This window comes from Mustelus asterias, chromosome 6, assembly GCF_964213995.1.
Source record: "Mustelus asterias chromosome 6, sMusAst1.hap1.1, whole genome shotgun sequence".
Taxonomy (NCBI): Eukaryota; Metazoa; Chordata; class Chondrichthyes; order Carcharhiniformes; family Triakidae; genus Mustelus; species Mustelus asterias.
The window spans coordinates 74,190,558-74,206,219 of record NC_135806.1 but is presented as its reverse complement, the minus strand read 5'-3'; the positions used below and the strand labels follow the sequence as shown (position 1 = coordinate 74,206,219).

General features: G+C 44.3%; 1 protein-coding gene across 2 annotated transcripts in view; it reads left to right on the top strand.

The window, feature by feature from the left end:
- Positions 1-15,662, top strand: part of LOC144494935 (transmembrane channel-like protein 1) — a 107,421-nt gene that overhangs the window by 78,499 nt on the left and 13,260 nt on the right. The window contains exons 9-14 of one of the 2 annotated variants that reach the window (XM_078214559.1): positions 126-224; positions 411-553; positions 6,464-6,608; positions 8,139-8,405; positions 11,942-12,121; positions 12,222-12,377. In XM_078214559.1, the coding sequence (XP_078070685.1) occupies positions 126-224; positions 411-553; positions 6,464-6,608; positions 8,139-8,405; positions 11,942-12,121; positions 12,222-12,377 (990 nt within the window). The remainder of the gene's footprint in view (positions 1-125; positions 225-410; positions 554-6,463; positions 6,609-8,138; positions 8,406-11,941; positions 12,122-12,221; positions 12,378-15,662) is intronic. The other variant, XM_078214558.1, reaches the window with a different exon arrangement.

Below are 15,662 nucleotides of genomic sequence, written 5' to 3'. Positions count from 1 at the left end.
CTTTAAAAGACAGACATTCCCATGATAATATCAATTGCCAATTGTTGAGGTTGAAAATAATTCACAAATGGTTATATGTCATTCTCTAAAGAATAGTTTCAATATTTGAGTTTTATTGACTTTAGGCTCTGATGGGAAAACCGTATGGTAGCATGCCGCGAAAAACTGTTCCAAAGAGTGAACAAGACTCAGCCATGAACTTTGCCACATTGTGGGATTTTGGGGTAAGTTCAATTTTTGTTTGAAAAATCTCTGCTAAGTAAACATATGTACCTATTTATGCTGGAATAGAAGATCATTACTTTTGGAAATTTTAATTTGGAGCAAGATGAATATAGATTTGAGAGCAGCTTATTGTTGATAATTTTTGTGAAGAATAACTCTTTAAAAATTCTTTGTAACTTTGCCAGGGATATGCACAATATTCTGTCCTTTTCTATGGTTACTATAATAACCAGAGGACAATTGGATGGCTGAAGTTCAGGCTACCCTTGGGCTACTTCCTGGTGGGAATTGGTACAATAGGATACAGCTTCATGGTGGTGATTAGAACGTAAGTTACATCTTCCCAGTAGACATTAATGTATTCTTTCCTTGTCATAAGAACCCAAACTAATTAGTTCAATATTCTGCATAGCAAGTCAAAACTTTTACCCCTCAATTTTTTTGTAATAATTTTATTGTTTATCTTCAGTACAATTATTTAATTGGAAAAAGACGGTATCTTAACAAACCATAGACACGATGGAAGATTTTATTGATGAATCTTTGCAATGATGTGAATGGTGTTGATAATATAAATGAAATTTAGTCGTCCTGGTGGACCCGGAAGTGGGTGGCATTGCTGGTAGCAGCAGGACCAGCTGACCAACTGTGAAAACATGGCAGCTGGACAATACACAGGTGGAGGTGTGGGGCTCGGCCAATTATGCAGTGGGGGCAAGAAGGAAGTTTCTGAACCCTCCATCATTGATGGGGTCGGCTGTCTGGGTGCCATTTTTAAGCAGCAACTGAACATGCCGACAGTGACCAGAAGGCAGTAGCTTCTGTGTTGCAGAGTCAGAGGGTATTCCACTCCTGAATAGGCTTCCAGAAACAGCCTTTTATTTTTCACTGAACCCCAAGCTCATCAGCCAGACCTCTAGCTGCTTCTTTGCTTGTCCTGATCTGTGATCAGCATTGAGAAAGATGTCCAACTGCCAAAAGGCGCAAAGTAGACAAAGGGGCCCCATGGTTCAGTAATGCATACCTGGGGATTCTCCTCCATGCTGCTCAGGGATGCTGGGAAGTCTTTTCCCCCCAACCAAAGGGCTTGAGAACAGCGCCTGCCTAAACAAAGAAGCCCGGATGGATCTTGCAGTGGAAGTTAACAACTATGGCATCCACAGGGGCACTCAGATCTGATGCAGAAAGAGGATCAACGAACTGCTCCGTGCTGCCAGGGTGAATATGACAGAATTGTTAGAACAATATGCCTCTCATGAGGGCAGCAATAATTGTCTCAGCCGGGGGAGGGAGCAAGCAGGCGAGCAAAAGAAGTATAAGCCTAATGGCCAATGCATCATGAGGCTTATGGGTGAGAAGCTGCAGGCTCATGCTTCCATCTTTGTACAAGTCTGTGAGAGTGGAAGTGTGTACAAGGAATCCAGTCTGACAAGGGGGTGAACTGTCCAAATTCTCCTTATCTGGGTCAATAGTTTGTTGCGTGAGATTGTGCAAACACAATTGATTATCCGTGAGACCCTCTGATGTGCATATTGCTGAGCTCTGCTGGATTGGATCAGACAAACTCATTTTCCACAAGCCAAAGGTTTGCTCAGTCATGGCCTGTGTTGAAACAAGGGCATTCATTATACTGTTCCTCAGCTAGAGTTCGTGGGTGCCTCACCGTCTCATCAACCAGGTCTTGAGTGGATAACCCAACTCGTCCAGAATCCATCCATGCAGGTGTACAGGGTCTTCAAGGAGCTGCAGCAGCTGAGTGTGGCTTAGAATGTAAGTGTCATGAGTGCTCCCTGGGAACTGAGCAGACACCTGGAGTGTTTGTTTACAGTGGTCGCAATAGAATGCTCATGAAATGGAACCCCTTTTTTCTTGATGAATGCCACAGGCTTCTCCTAGGGAGCTTACATTGCCATATGTGTGCAATCGATAACCTCTGTGCTTGTGGGAAGCCTGCAGGAGTTCCAAAGACCAAAGAACCTTTGGCCTCCTCTTGGGATCCTTCCTGTATCCCAGAAACCCCCTGGCCCTTTTAAACAGGGCATTTGTTACTTCTTTGATGCAGCAGTGTGCTGCTGCCTGGGAGGTGCTGCTCCTGCCCCAGGTGGAGCCATGAAAGGAGTTGCTGGTATAGAAATTTAATACACCTTCACATTCAAAGTCACAGCATTTAGTTCCCTTCCAGTCCCAGGGGCCATAGGTCATCCTGCAGCAGAGAACACAGGTCAGTGACAGCCTCCCAAGGTGTCTGCAATTGTCGCTGGCATTGTCTCTCAAACATTCAGAGGTGGTTCAGGTGAGACCTGTGAGCTCTGGGACACTGCAATGATCTTCATCTGACTGGCCCCTGATTGGCTCCCTTCTGACCATCATCAGCATTTGGACCAAGTACAGGTTGATAGCCATTTATACATCTGGACCAGTTTCAGTCTCCCTCTGCAACCCCCCCCCCCCCCCCCCCCCCCCCTCCCACCTCCAACTCCAGCTGGAACATTGGGTGATGGTTGGCTCCCAAAGCTCGACAGATGTTAAACCCGGCAAGGGTCTGTCCTCCACTTGGTCTCTGGCCTTCAAGTAACTCCATAAGCCTGTGGTTGAAGTGCCTTTTCCAAAGTCACCAAGATCCTGCACCCAGTTAAACCTGTCCTTCTCCTCCCCACATTGTCGCTTGTGCACCTGGAGTATCCTTTGTCCTCCCTGCAATGGCCCTCGACCTCCTTTCAATGACACTTTGGCTGCCCTGCAGTGATCTGCGACCTCCTTGAAATGACCGTCGACCACCCTGCAGTGACCCTAACCTTCCCAAGTTGACCCTTGATCTCTCCAAGATCACCGTTGACCTCCTTGGGGTGTCCTCTCCGTGGTGACCTGCAACCTCCCCACAGAAACCCTTGCCCTCCATCGTGAAGAAGCATAGTTCTTCTCCCTCTTTCAACAAAGCGAATTGAGTTGAGGCGGCAGCTCCAAACAGGCTCCCCTTCCCCTCATGGACTGACTTGCCTGCTCCCAGGCATTGGAAAACTGAAGGCCTGTGATACCCATATGCCTCATACTTAATTCCAAAGATATTTAATTGCAGGAAGCTCTATGTTAATGAATGGTAATGATATGTTAAACCATTAGAATTACCTTTTCACTGCATGGCCTCAGTATTGCTGTCCCAATCCCTCCCCATCACTGGGATACTTTGGGCCTTTGCTCCTGACATTGGAGAACTGACGCGGCACCCCCCCCCCATGCGATTCAACAGATCCCTCCACCTCATTCCCACTCCCTCGACCAGCATTCAATTCCATCTTATGTGTGAGTGATATAATTGGTATATTGGGATAAGTATAGTATCATCTGTGTACAAGGAATGAACAATGCAGTATATAATTATTATGAGTCTGTGTCGTATTGGAACAGAAACTCAAACCAATCCAAGCCGGACTGATTTAATGAAATAACATTTCATGAGAAATGAAATCATAGAATTCTATGTTCTATATTTCATATAAAAATTGGAAGCAACAAACCGAAAAAAAATGAACTGAGCATTGTTTTTCTACTACCTGCTCCAAATATGATAATAGTTTTAGTTTGGAATTGATATTTAATTGATGGAGGTGAGATCAGGTCAAACCAAGCTGACAGTTGAAATCAAGGCTGGTTCCATCATGCCTATTATTTTCCGAGAGTTGGGAAAATTATTTTCAGTGAGCAGTAATAGCGCTAACTCCAATAGCAACAATTTCTTTCATAATTATGGTGAAGCAAAAGGATCAGATTGATTCAAAACCCAGAAACAATTCAACATGCAGTACAATGCAATCGAATCACCTGTGCCAAACAGGTCACTTTACATGATGTCCCCTTTGTGGTAAACCACTGTTAGCTTATTGCCTGTGTGTGTGACATGCCTGGACACGAACCTGCCGGCCCTGCCTGGGACTCCTGCCCCCCCCCCCCCCCCCCCGGTCCAGGTATAAAGGTGACTGCTCCCCACCCCCTGCCTCAGTCTGGACCAGTTCATCGGCATGGGTGTGCTCCAAGTCTTTTGCTAATAAAAGCCTGTTTGTTCTTGCATTGATGGTGCATCACCATCAAGCAAAGACTAGTTTTATTAGCTTCACATTGGCACTAATTCGGCAACACTCTAGCATAACTTGACAACGCATCTTTTAGCCTGTCACATCCATATTAATGCCAATTTCATATATTGCAACTACTGCATTCCAGTCAATCTCAGGAGCCAGTCTTTTCTCTTTTTCTAATTACCTGGGAAAAACACAAATGCATAAGGAAAGATTAGTATGGAGCTGCACCGGTGAGAATCTATTCAACACGATTGGCCCCTGTGCATCTGCTGCTGGTCAGCTTCAGAGCAGCCTTTCTGTGGGAGTGGATTGATTGAACGATCTTGATGTTAGATGTACAGCAAGAGGAGACATGACTCCGGAAAGACTGAGCAGAATGCAACTCTTTTCTCCAGAAAAGACCAGGCTGAGAGATGACCTGATTGTGGTCTTTAAACTTCTGACAGAATTTGATAGGGTAGATGTAGAGTGGGAAATATTACCAGGCACTTGGAGGCGGGTTTGGAGTTGGGGGAAGCAAGTAAAATCAGAGAAAAATATCTTTTGCCGGTTCACTGACATGTTCCACCCTTGTTTTGATTTTGCCAGAAGCAGCTTCTGTGTCGTGACAGCTGTGTTGGCAAGCCAATAAAACTGGTTAAATGAGCAATTTAAGGGGCTTAAGGCTCTGAAAGCTTGTGCGGCTTTTGCTACCAAATAAACCTGTTGGACTTAAACCTGGTGTTGTTAAACTTCTTACTGTAAATGAGCAATTAGCAGCAAGTTTCTTAGGGAGGTGGCTATCCAGGAGGAGGTCAGCGTGGCATAAAAAGAAGATATAATCTGATTGAACACTGGTGCAAGTGGCAAGTCTGAGACCATGTGTATGCAGAGACTGCCTTTGCAATAGCAAGTCCTGGAGACTACTCTCACTGACAGTGCCGGGTTTACAGAGATGGTGGTTAGTTCCGTCAGCATTTTCTCACATCCATTTCCCTTTGCCCTACTTTGGAGCTTTTGCCTGAGTAGCTCACTGGCACTCCAGTCCATGTGAAGGCTGCCGGCATGCTGAGTGGCCCTCCCTCCTCCAAACCCTCCTGCCATCACTAACTGCATGGTGAACCCAAAGGTGGCATGCTAATTGTTGATCAGTAGATATATTGCTCTGGCAGCCTGGTTAAATGGTCCCAATTACCAAAATGTTCTATATCTTATAAATCCAGCCTGACGTTTCCATATGTGAGTCAATCCAAAACTAGGAGCCATCAGTTCAAGACAGTTGCCGAGAAATCCAATAAAGAATTCAGGAGACATTTCTTTACTCAAGAGAGTGGAACAAATAGCAACAACATTGCTAATCCAGCAAAATCTTTCTCTGTGATAATGCATGTTGAAACAATGCCCAGAAGATAAGCAGCAGCCTGAAATTGTAAAGTAGCAACTGTACTGCAAATATACATCATCCCTTTAAATGGCATTAGTGTAGGGGCTTTCCTGCCAGTTAGCACCATGTTGTGCTGTGTGAGTAAAGCCCTATATTTGAAAATCTAGAACTGGTTCTGCAAGAAGTGCAGGATTTTAATTTAAATAACTTGTTTTTGATGTTCAATGTTGCCTATGTGTGCCCCATCCTTTCCCAAAATGACGACGACAGATTCTGGCTAGAAATGGAAAAACCACTTCGGGGGCTTAATAAGCCAATTAGTATCCAAAAATGGATGCTGCATTCCTGAACTTCCAGGCTGATTTTTTTTGGATTCACTAAAGTTTAGGGTGACCTTTAGAGCCACTAACAATGTTGTCCATACCTGATAGGATGCTCGGGTTGTGGCTTGATCAGGTGACATAGCTTGGCAACTGTCTCCTTGATGAAGTGATTTTTTCATGGAATATTTGACATTTTGTAATTCATTCCATGTTTATTCCGAGGAAAATTTCTTATCTGTGTGTGTTTGTCTATTCTCCCTCTGTGTGACACATCACAAATTCAATGCACTGAAGTTAATGGAGGCAGGTGGTCCTCTTACTTTCACCCTGTGGTTTCAAATGAATCCTAACAGTTCCTAGTGACTTGACAGCATTACATCATCTAATCTATATTTCTTTGTTTCTTTGAGCATAGTGAATAACTAATCACAATACTTTATTAAGATAAAGCTATAACATTTCCATCTACTCTTCAGAATGGCAAGCAATGCGAATGAGGAAGGTGGTGGAGATGACACAAGTTTTAACTTTAGTTGGAAGATGTTTACAAGCTGGGACTATTTGATTGGCAATGCAGAAACGGCAGACAATAAGTTTGCTTCCATCACTACCAGTTTTAAGGTACTGCATTACTTTGTGGTTGTCATTTATTGGGTTATAAATATACATTGATCATCACCATATTGCTTCAAATTTCAATTTGTTCCTTTTGGTAAATAGATTTTTGTAATGGTCCATGCAATAATCATTAAAGTTCGTCAATGGTTTTGTACAAACTATTTAATTTGTCTGAATGTCATGTTAGTAGTCCATGAGCTGGTTAATGTGACAACATACATGTGGGAGAAGAAATGTCTATTTGGACTATTAAGTCCATGAGCTGCACAGATCATACAATTTGCGCTGCCACAGGTTCTACTCATCCTATTCAATATTGCCTGAAGACTATAACTATCCACAGGTAAACCTCCAAAAAGGTTCTGCAACTCTGTGAAATGGCTTCCTATTATCAAACATGATGGGCAAAACACCAGTCATACTTAAGCCCTTATTATTTAACTCTAACCAATTTTATTATACCTGTGACTCATTTATAAACCCAGAAGCATCTGTATTTTCATACCTCAACTTGTTTTTAAAAAACTAAGGCTGGAATTCTCCGGGCCATTACGCTGGCGGGATTCTCCGGTCCTGCGGGCAGCGCACCCCCGCCCGCGGGATTCCTTCCGGCGTGGGGTGACATCAGTGGGAATTCCCATTGACAGTGGTGGGACCAGAGAATGCCGCTGCTAGTAAATAATGCATCACCTCCCGCTGGCGGTAAACATGCAGCTGGGAGGCCAAAGAATTCAGCCCTATGGCCGCGATTCTCCCAAATTGGGTTTCCCACTGCTGTTAGCAGCATCTAACAGGTGGGATTCTCCCACCAATAGATGCTAAATTATTCATATCAGACAACCCAATGTCCAGCCCTGCTGTTCCAAGACTGGGCCGCCATTTTTAAATGGTGGCCCAATTTCTGTGCTTGGAGACAGACCCTGTCACAAAAATGTAAAGGAGGCCTCCACACTGACCAGACGAGAACCACTAGCACCTCACCAAAGAAGGTCATTCTCCCCCCACCCACAAATAATGGCTAACCCTCCCCCCATCACGCAGGCGTGAGAGTGACCTGACCTAGCTCCCCTCCCCCCTCAGGCCCCCCACTCAGCCTCCCTGTAGGCCAAGAACCTTGTCAGTGCCACAACAGTGCACTGCCCCCTGACACTCTGGCCCGGTGCCTTGGGCCTTGTGGGGGCTCAAGGAGGTTGGTTCAGTGGCCATTTGCCCCTCTGTTACTACAAGGCTGCAGAGGAAGGGTCCCTCAAGGATCCTGGAGTAGGGTGGGCTCGGGCTTGGAGCAAGGCGTTGAGGACACCAGCTTGCCTCATGTACTGAGTTATCTTTTGCTAAGATACTGAACTTTTAGAAAATGATGGTAGAATGCCTAGATTGTTTGCATTATGTCTCACTCTAATGGATCATTAAACCTAAATATGTAACAGAAGTAATATATTCATCTAAGATTCACATGCCATAAGTTGTTGGTCCTGTAGATGGATGCTTTATTAGACATTCACAAATTAACTTTAAAAATGAACTTGAACACAGGAATCCATTCTTGAGGAACAAGAGAATCGGAAAGAAGGAAATATTCATTTAACCAGATTCTTACGGGTTCTTGCCAACTTTTTGGTTCTCCTCACTCTGGCTGGAAGTGGCTATCTTATTTTCTTCGTTGTCAGAAGGTCTCAGAAATTCGCACAGGAGGGACTGGACGACTATGGCTGGTGGGAAAGAAATGAAGTTAGTGCACCGAGTAGTTTACACAACTGTGGGAACAGGGTGCTATATGGAATCAGTTACACAAACCTAAATGTACTTTGAAACATACATTTTAATTATTTTAAATAGACTATTTGTCGTTCATAAACTCTGGACTAAATTGAAACATTTGATTCGTAAAAACTTAGATTTGTCCATTCTATATTAGATGTGTAACACCTATTTTTTAATGCCTGTCACCTGCTTAATTTTTTGATTAATATAATAAATACTTATTTTGATAAATTACATATGGCAAAACTAGAGGAATTCCCCCTTGCTTAAATTATAAGGTAAAGGTGGATATTTGTTAACAAATGTTTTGAAATACTTTATTATGAGAGTATTATTAAAAGAAATACTGAATGGGTGTCATGATGCCACAGTGGTTAGCACTGCTGCCTCACAGCGCATGGGATGCGGGTTCAATTTCGGCCTTGGGTGACTGTGTGGAGTTTGCACATTCTCCCTGGTCTGCGTGGGTTTCCTCTGAGTGCTCCGGTTTCCTCCCACATTCCAAAGATGTGCTGGTTAGGTGGATTGGCCATGATAAATTGCCCCTTAGTGTCAGGGGGATTAGCAAGGTAAATACATGGGGATAGGGTCTGGGTGGGATTGTTGTTGGTGCAGTCTCGATGGGCCAAATGGCCTCCTTCTGCACTGTAGGGATTCGATGATTGGTGGAAACCTTGTGACATGGGTTAATAATTTATTTGGAGATAGGAAACCGAGAAGAAATTCCGAGTCAGCCATGTGATGGAAAGAAAATCGGAGCCTTTACCATCACTAACCATAGCTCCAGGTTATAACATGCTGGTAAAAATGCATGTTACTACAGCGATTCAGACTCTTGAATGATCTGTAATATACTACCAGTAGGAGACAGAGAGCAGGGATAAAACTTCTCTAATTGGTGGGATGTGGCAATAGATGGATCTGTACTGGCCCTCATCTTTTCATTATATTGAGCACATAAAGGAATAGATAGTTAAAACACAAAGTAGTAGATCACACTAAATTGAAGCCATAGTAAATTGTGTAGATTTGGCTGATGCCATTCTGACCTAAACACGTCATTTGCATAATTACATCTTCAGCTAAGGTGGAGATGTTGCTCACCTTCCCTCACTTCCTGTGGCGTTTAGGGTAAAACTGACAGTTACAATCTCAAATTCAATTACAATTACAAATTCTGATTCTCTCAGTGAGATCTGCTATCATTTTCCTGACCAAAGCACTGAAATTTCACCTCAGTCTTTTATGGAGTGAAAAGAGAATACAGAAGTTTGGTGGATGGGATAGATGTGAAGGGAAGAATTGGGTCAGATTTTGGATAGCAATCTACAAAGGGAAATAAATAAAATGGACAATTATTGAAGATTGAATGAACAGATAGCTGCTGGATTGCTGCATAGAAAGCATACATACATAAATAACAGCAAAAACAATTTTAAAAGTAAGCAGTCTCACAGCACCAAGTTAATTTTAAAAGTATATAAGGAATTTTGGAACAAGATGTGGAGGCACATCAGTGTGACAGTTGTCCATCTAACATTGCACATTTACAAAGGAATGACAATTTGGCAGATCAGTAAAGCCATATGTAATAATATATCGTTCTTAAAAATATAGACCATTTGCAGCTGTATAATCTGAACTAGGTTAAAAACTTAAATATTTCCTTCTCGACATGTATACTTGAATGAGCCAGTTTCAGATTGATTCCTTTTCTCTTGGTGTGTAGCTCACTCCTACCATTGGCAAATACGTAGAATAGTTGCTGGAATTGTTCTACATCAGAGGGGAGAGTTTCTAACTTGAGTGTTAGATCATATAGGCTCGAGGCCCTATCAAGCATAATTGTTAACTGTATATGGCCTAGAAATTTCTTGGGTGCAGCTTTGTGCCAGGCTAAGAGTGATCATTTCAATAGAATAACCACCTCGTGTGGGCTCATTTATTTTCATTTGCATGCAATGAAACAGAATTATTGTTTATTCTTTAAATCTGTTGATATCGTGACTACCAATGTAGAAGCTTATGTGACCTTGGGGCATTGAAATATAATTAGGGAGTTGAACCTTTTACACTGTTACACAAAATCAAAATGAACCCATTGTACACAGATATTCTTCTCAGATTATATTTTCCATTTTACTGATTTAGATATGCATTCAAGGAATCCATCAGTTGTCCACTGCTGCACTTTAAGTGTGTCACATTTTGTTGGGAAATGTTAGAGCAGATTTTCCTTTCGGGCTAGGCTGACCTGAGGTAATTGAGAAAGAAAACTCAGACATGACACGTCCATTGATCTGTATATGTGACAGCATTTCTAGGATTTCCCAATGAGACTCATATCCGAGGTACGACATTTCTGCCCACATATGTGGGATAGTATTAAAATGGGATTCAAATGATGAAATATGTCATGCAATGCATTTCTCTTCATATATGCCTGCAGAATTCTCAGGGTGAACTACACAATGCCTCGCTCTAACCTAGAGTAGGTATGGGACCATGGGGGCTTATACATTTTAAAGGGCTCAGTACAATCAGTAGACAAGCCAAGAAATGCAAAATTAATTTTACTTCCCATTTCAAATATGGGCTTTCCTGTCAGATCTGTAACAACAATAAATCAACAGGAATGTGAGCACATTGTGGGTGGATGTGTAACTCCAGAAACATTATTACAACATGGTGACTCATAGGAAAACCCGCACACTAAAGTCTTTGTCATTAACAGAAGGCTGGCATTCTTTGTGAGGTTTTTCACACACCATCGCTCTGGTGGAGGAATCACAATATGTACTGACTAAATTTATTAAAAACAATGGCTGGGATTCTCCCAAAACAAAAGTATGTGACCAACGGGCAGGATAACGGGAGTATTTCCTGCCTGTTTTTTGGACGAACTTACCAGAATGAATCTCTGACACTCTGAGCACTGCAGCGTGCCTCAGCGTGATTCCCTCTGGTAAGTAGGGGGCAGGGCTTATTCCCACTTGTGAGGTCTGCAGAATAGTGCTGAGTGGGCCCCTGCGCATGCGCTGATCTGTCAATGCGAAGATCGGCGCATGCGCACTGGCCCCCCCAGACGGCCTCCCGATCACTAGCCTGCCCCGCAAACCCCAGATTGACAGCTTTCCAGCCCCTCCAATGCGAGCAGTCCTGGAGAATCCTGTCCCGGGCCCTCTAATCATATGGAAATTCAAATTTCCATATGATAATCTTTGGCGTGGAGTTTATTGGGCTATAAAAAATGTTTGGAGACTTGTGACCGACGTAACGCTTGAGCTGCTTGAGCAGCGCAGCAGGCCGGGAGAATCCTGGCCAATGTATTCAAAGTTTTCCGACATAAAATCATTGACAAATACTTGTTCCTGGATACGGTGCCCCATTAAATGTACTTGGGGAGGGGGGAAATTATTGAACAAGATTTATTTTGAGTGTCTTGATATGTGGGATTCCTTACCGCGCACCCCCCCATTTCCTTCAGAGATACTGAAATGACACCACTGCTTCTCTAAAGTACTCATTTAATTACAATTTGTGTGATGTGATTGATCTTGTGTCTTTTTTATTAGGTAAATATGGTCATGTCTCTGTTGGGTATGTTCTGTCCAATGCTATTTGACATCATTAGTCCTTTAGAGAACTACCATCCACGAATTGCACTCCAGTGGCAACTGGGCCGCATTTTTGCTTTGTTTCTTGGTAACCTCTACACCTTTATTATTGCATTATTGGACGAAATCAACCTGAAGGCAAGAACAGTGCATTAATTAATCATTTTGACCTCACATACAAAATAACATTTGAGGCTGAAGAAGTTTATATTTCTTCACATTGCTTATTTTGTTTCAGCTTGAAGAGGAAAAGATTATTAGATACAATATTACTATCTGGGAGAAGAATCTTTATAATGGAACTTGGTTGGAGAACTCAACTTCACGTCCTCTATTAGATGTTGATCCTGCAATTGTACCCAGAGGACCTTGCTGGGAGACCATGGTGGGACAGGTATCTTCTGTCACATATTGTGTTAAATATAATATATATATATATAATTTAAACTGAGATTCCCAAGATCTCCAGCAGCTGATTGACAAACTAGTGTGTCAATCCTCTCCTCAAGCTGGGAACAATGCAGTTTTTAGGAATGGACTTCATTTAAATAGAAACATTGAGCTGTCCATCTTAAACAACTATGCCAGGGCAACTCGCTGGAATATAGTCCACAGCAAGAAAATCTACTGGTGCAATCCCACTTGTTATATATGGATCACACCTGCATTCGTTGGAATTTACTGAGTAGCAATAAAACCACCTCATCGGTCTGACATCAGCCTACCCCATTCAACCAGAAAACCTGGTGTCTGTCATTACAACGTACTTAGTTGCCACTTTTTCAGTGAGTCATTTGTAATCGATTTGGAACAATGTATATGGAATATTTCTCACAGAAAAATTAAACATTACCTTTAGGAAGGAACTGACCATGTTAACAATTGTTAAAATTATCTACCATTAATGTAACAGATACGTTTGAAGCAATAAGCACCCTATCTCTGACTAAAAAGACTCAAAAGTGAAATGCAAACATCAGTGGTTTGAATGAAGTAACATCATCTCCAAAAAAAGGAATATACTTGAAATAGATGGTATTATGAAAAACAATTTTTAATGAATCAGATTATTTATTTTCTCTGCACAGATCATACATTTGACAATATGAACATACTGGGCCTGATTTTACCGTTTTCATTCTAAGTGCTGAATCTGGGCGCAATTCAGATCCGACTTGGAAATCTGCTTTCAGGCGCCCCCATATGCACTCAGCCTGGAAAAGAAATCGTGGGTCTGAATCACGCTGTGGGCGGGGCTTAGCGCGCCTGAAATGATCGGAACTCTGAACTGCGCATGCGCAGTTAGAAAAAAATTTGAAAAAGCGCGCCCGTGTCAGATCACCCCCAGGCCGCAGAAAGCGGAGAAAGCGGCCCGGGAGCGAAAAGCGGGAGCGATGGCCCCCACAGACATCACTGTCCCCCTTATCCACCCACCTCCCTCGCTACCCAGACTGATCGCGACCCCCTTCCCCCCCCCCCCCACCGATCACCTGCAGAGTGGCAGCGGACCCCCTGCTTCCCCCGTCCCCCCCACCAGAGATCCATGTGGCCTCACTCTCCCCCTCCCAAAGAACGATCTGGCCTCACTCGCACACCCCCCCGCCCCACCCTCCCCCAGAGAACGATCTGGCCTCCCCCCACCCCCCAGAGAGCGATCTGGCCTCACTCCCCCGCCCCCCCGCCCCCAGAGAATGATCTGGTCTCCCCCCTCAACACCCAACCGCCCCCCCACTCCAGAGAATGATCTGGCCTCATTCCCGCTCCCCCCGAGGTACATCTGACCCGCCTCCTCTTCCCTCCCCATTCCCTCACCATAGAATGATCTGACCCGCCTGCCCTCCCCAACCAGAGAATGATCTGCCCCCCCCCCCACCCCCCCCCCCCCCACCCCCCCCACCCCCCCCCCCCCCCCCCCATCCCCACCCCCGATCTGAGTTAGAGAGCCGTTGGAAGCGCTGAACTTACCTTTTCAGCAGCTGGAGTGCCCGATTCGGACATTTATTCAGCATGTCCATTTCGGCGCGATTCCGGATTGGAGAACGCGGTGTAAAGGGGGAAATGCTGATAAAGTTGGGCGGGCAGTTCATTAATTCAATTGAAATGCATGCAAATGCATTTAACTCGCCGTTGCGCCCGTTTCGGGAGCGAATTGGATCACAGCCATTCCCGGGTCTCGGTAAAGTGGCCATCTGTGCGGACGCGGGCATGGATCACGTTAATGGTCTCACGCCTTACTTTACCACGGTTTTCGGGCGCGACGCGATGGTAAAATCGGGCCCACTGTGTAGGATGATATAAGTACAAGTAATTTCACAGTTCCAACTGCTTCTCCAAATTGGCTTTATACAAGTTAGTGCCAGAAATTTCCCTTCAAATGTTTAAAATAAATTTTATCATCATAGATTTGCAATGCCAAGGGGGCGTGACCTAATGTGGGTGGGGCCTATTAGGGGAGAGTCCTCTGGGGCGATTGGTGGGTGTGGGGGGATCCCACTGCCAGTCTGCACTTGGGCTGAGTCACAGAGGGAGGGCGGGGAGTGAATGGGACTGGCCATTGGGGTGGAGGGGGTCATCCCGCTGGGGGGTCGGGGCTGCCAGTGTGGGGGGGACACATCAAAGCTGGCCTGGGTGTGTTCGGGGGGGCCAGCAATCAGGGCGTGGGGGGGTTGCACGGTCGGCGATGCGGGGGTCGCAGGGCTGGCCAGTGATCGACGTGGCCAGCGACTGGGAGGCCGGCAGTGCGGGCTGCTGTGCATACGCCGATTTCGACACTGACATGTTGGCGCATGTACAGTGGTCCGCTCAGTGCTATGCTGCCGGCCTCTCCAGCGGGAATAGGCCCCATCCCTGATTTTTGGACTGATTTACTCTCGTGTTCTCTGCAGTGCACAGAGTGTAGGAGATTCATTTTGAAACTCACGCTGAAAAGAAACAGCGGGATTTACTCCAGTTTTTAAGCGAATTTGACACTTAGAATTTTTTTGGAGATTCGCCCCTGTAATTCCTATTTGAAGAACCATCCTCAAAAAGTATGTATATTTGCTATAAATCAGACATTTTAATTTTCATTTGACTTGAAATAACAACAGGGGAATGTTCACACGTATTGGGATACAATGAAAAGTATTGTTTCTTGTGCGCTATACAGTCAAAACATACTGTTCTAAGTGTACATAGGGGAGAAGGAAAAGATAAAGTGCCGGATATAATATTGCAGTTACAGGTAGGGGTGAAGAGAAAGATCAGCTTAGGACCATTCAAAAGTCTGATGGCAGCAGGGAAAAAGATGTTCTTGAGTCGGTTGGTACGTGTTTTCAGACTCTTGTCCTGACGGGAGAAGGTGGAAGAGAGTATGTCTGGGGTGTGTGGGGTCCTTGATTATTCTGGCTGCTTTCCCGAGGCAGCAAGAAGTGTAGATGGAGTCAATGGATGGGAGGCTGATTTGTGTGATGGATTGGGCTACGTTCACAACGCTTTGTAGTTTCTTGCGGTCTTGGTCAGAGCAGGAGCCATACCAAGCTGTGATGCATCCAGAAAGGATGCTTTTTATGGTGCATCTGTAAAAATTGGTGAGAGTCGTAGTAGACATGCCAAATTTCCTTAGCCTCCTGAGAAAGTAGAGGCGTTGGTGGGCTTTCTTAACTATAGCGTCGGAGTGGAGGACCAGGGCAGATTGTTG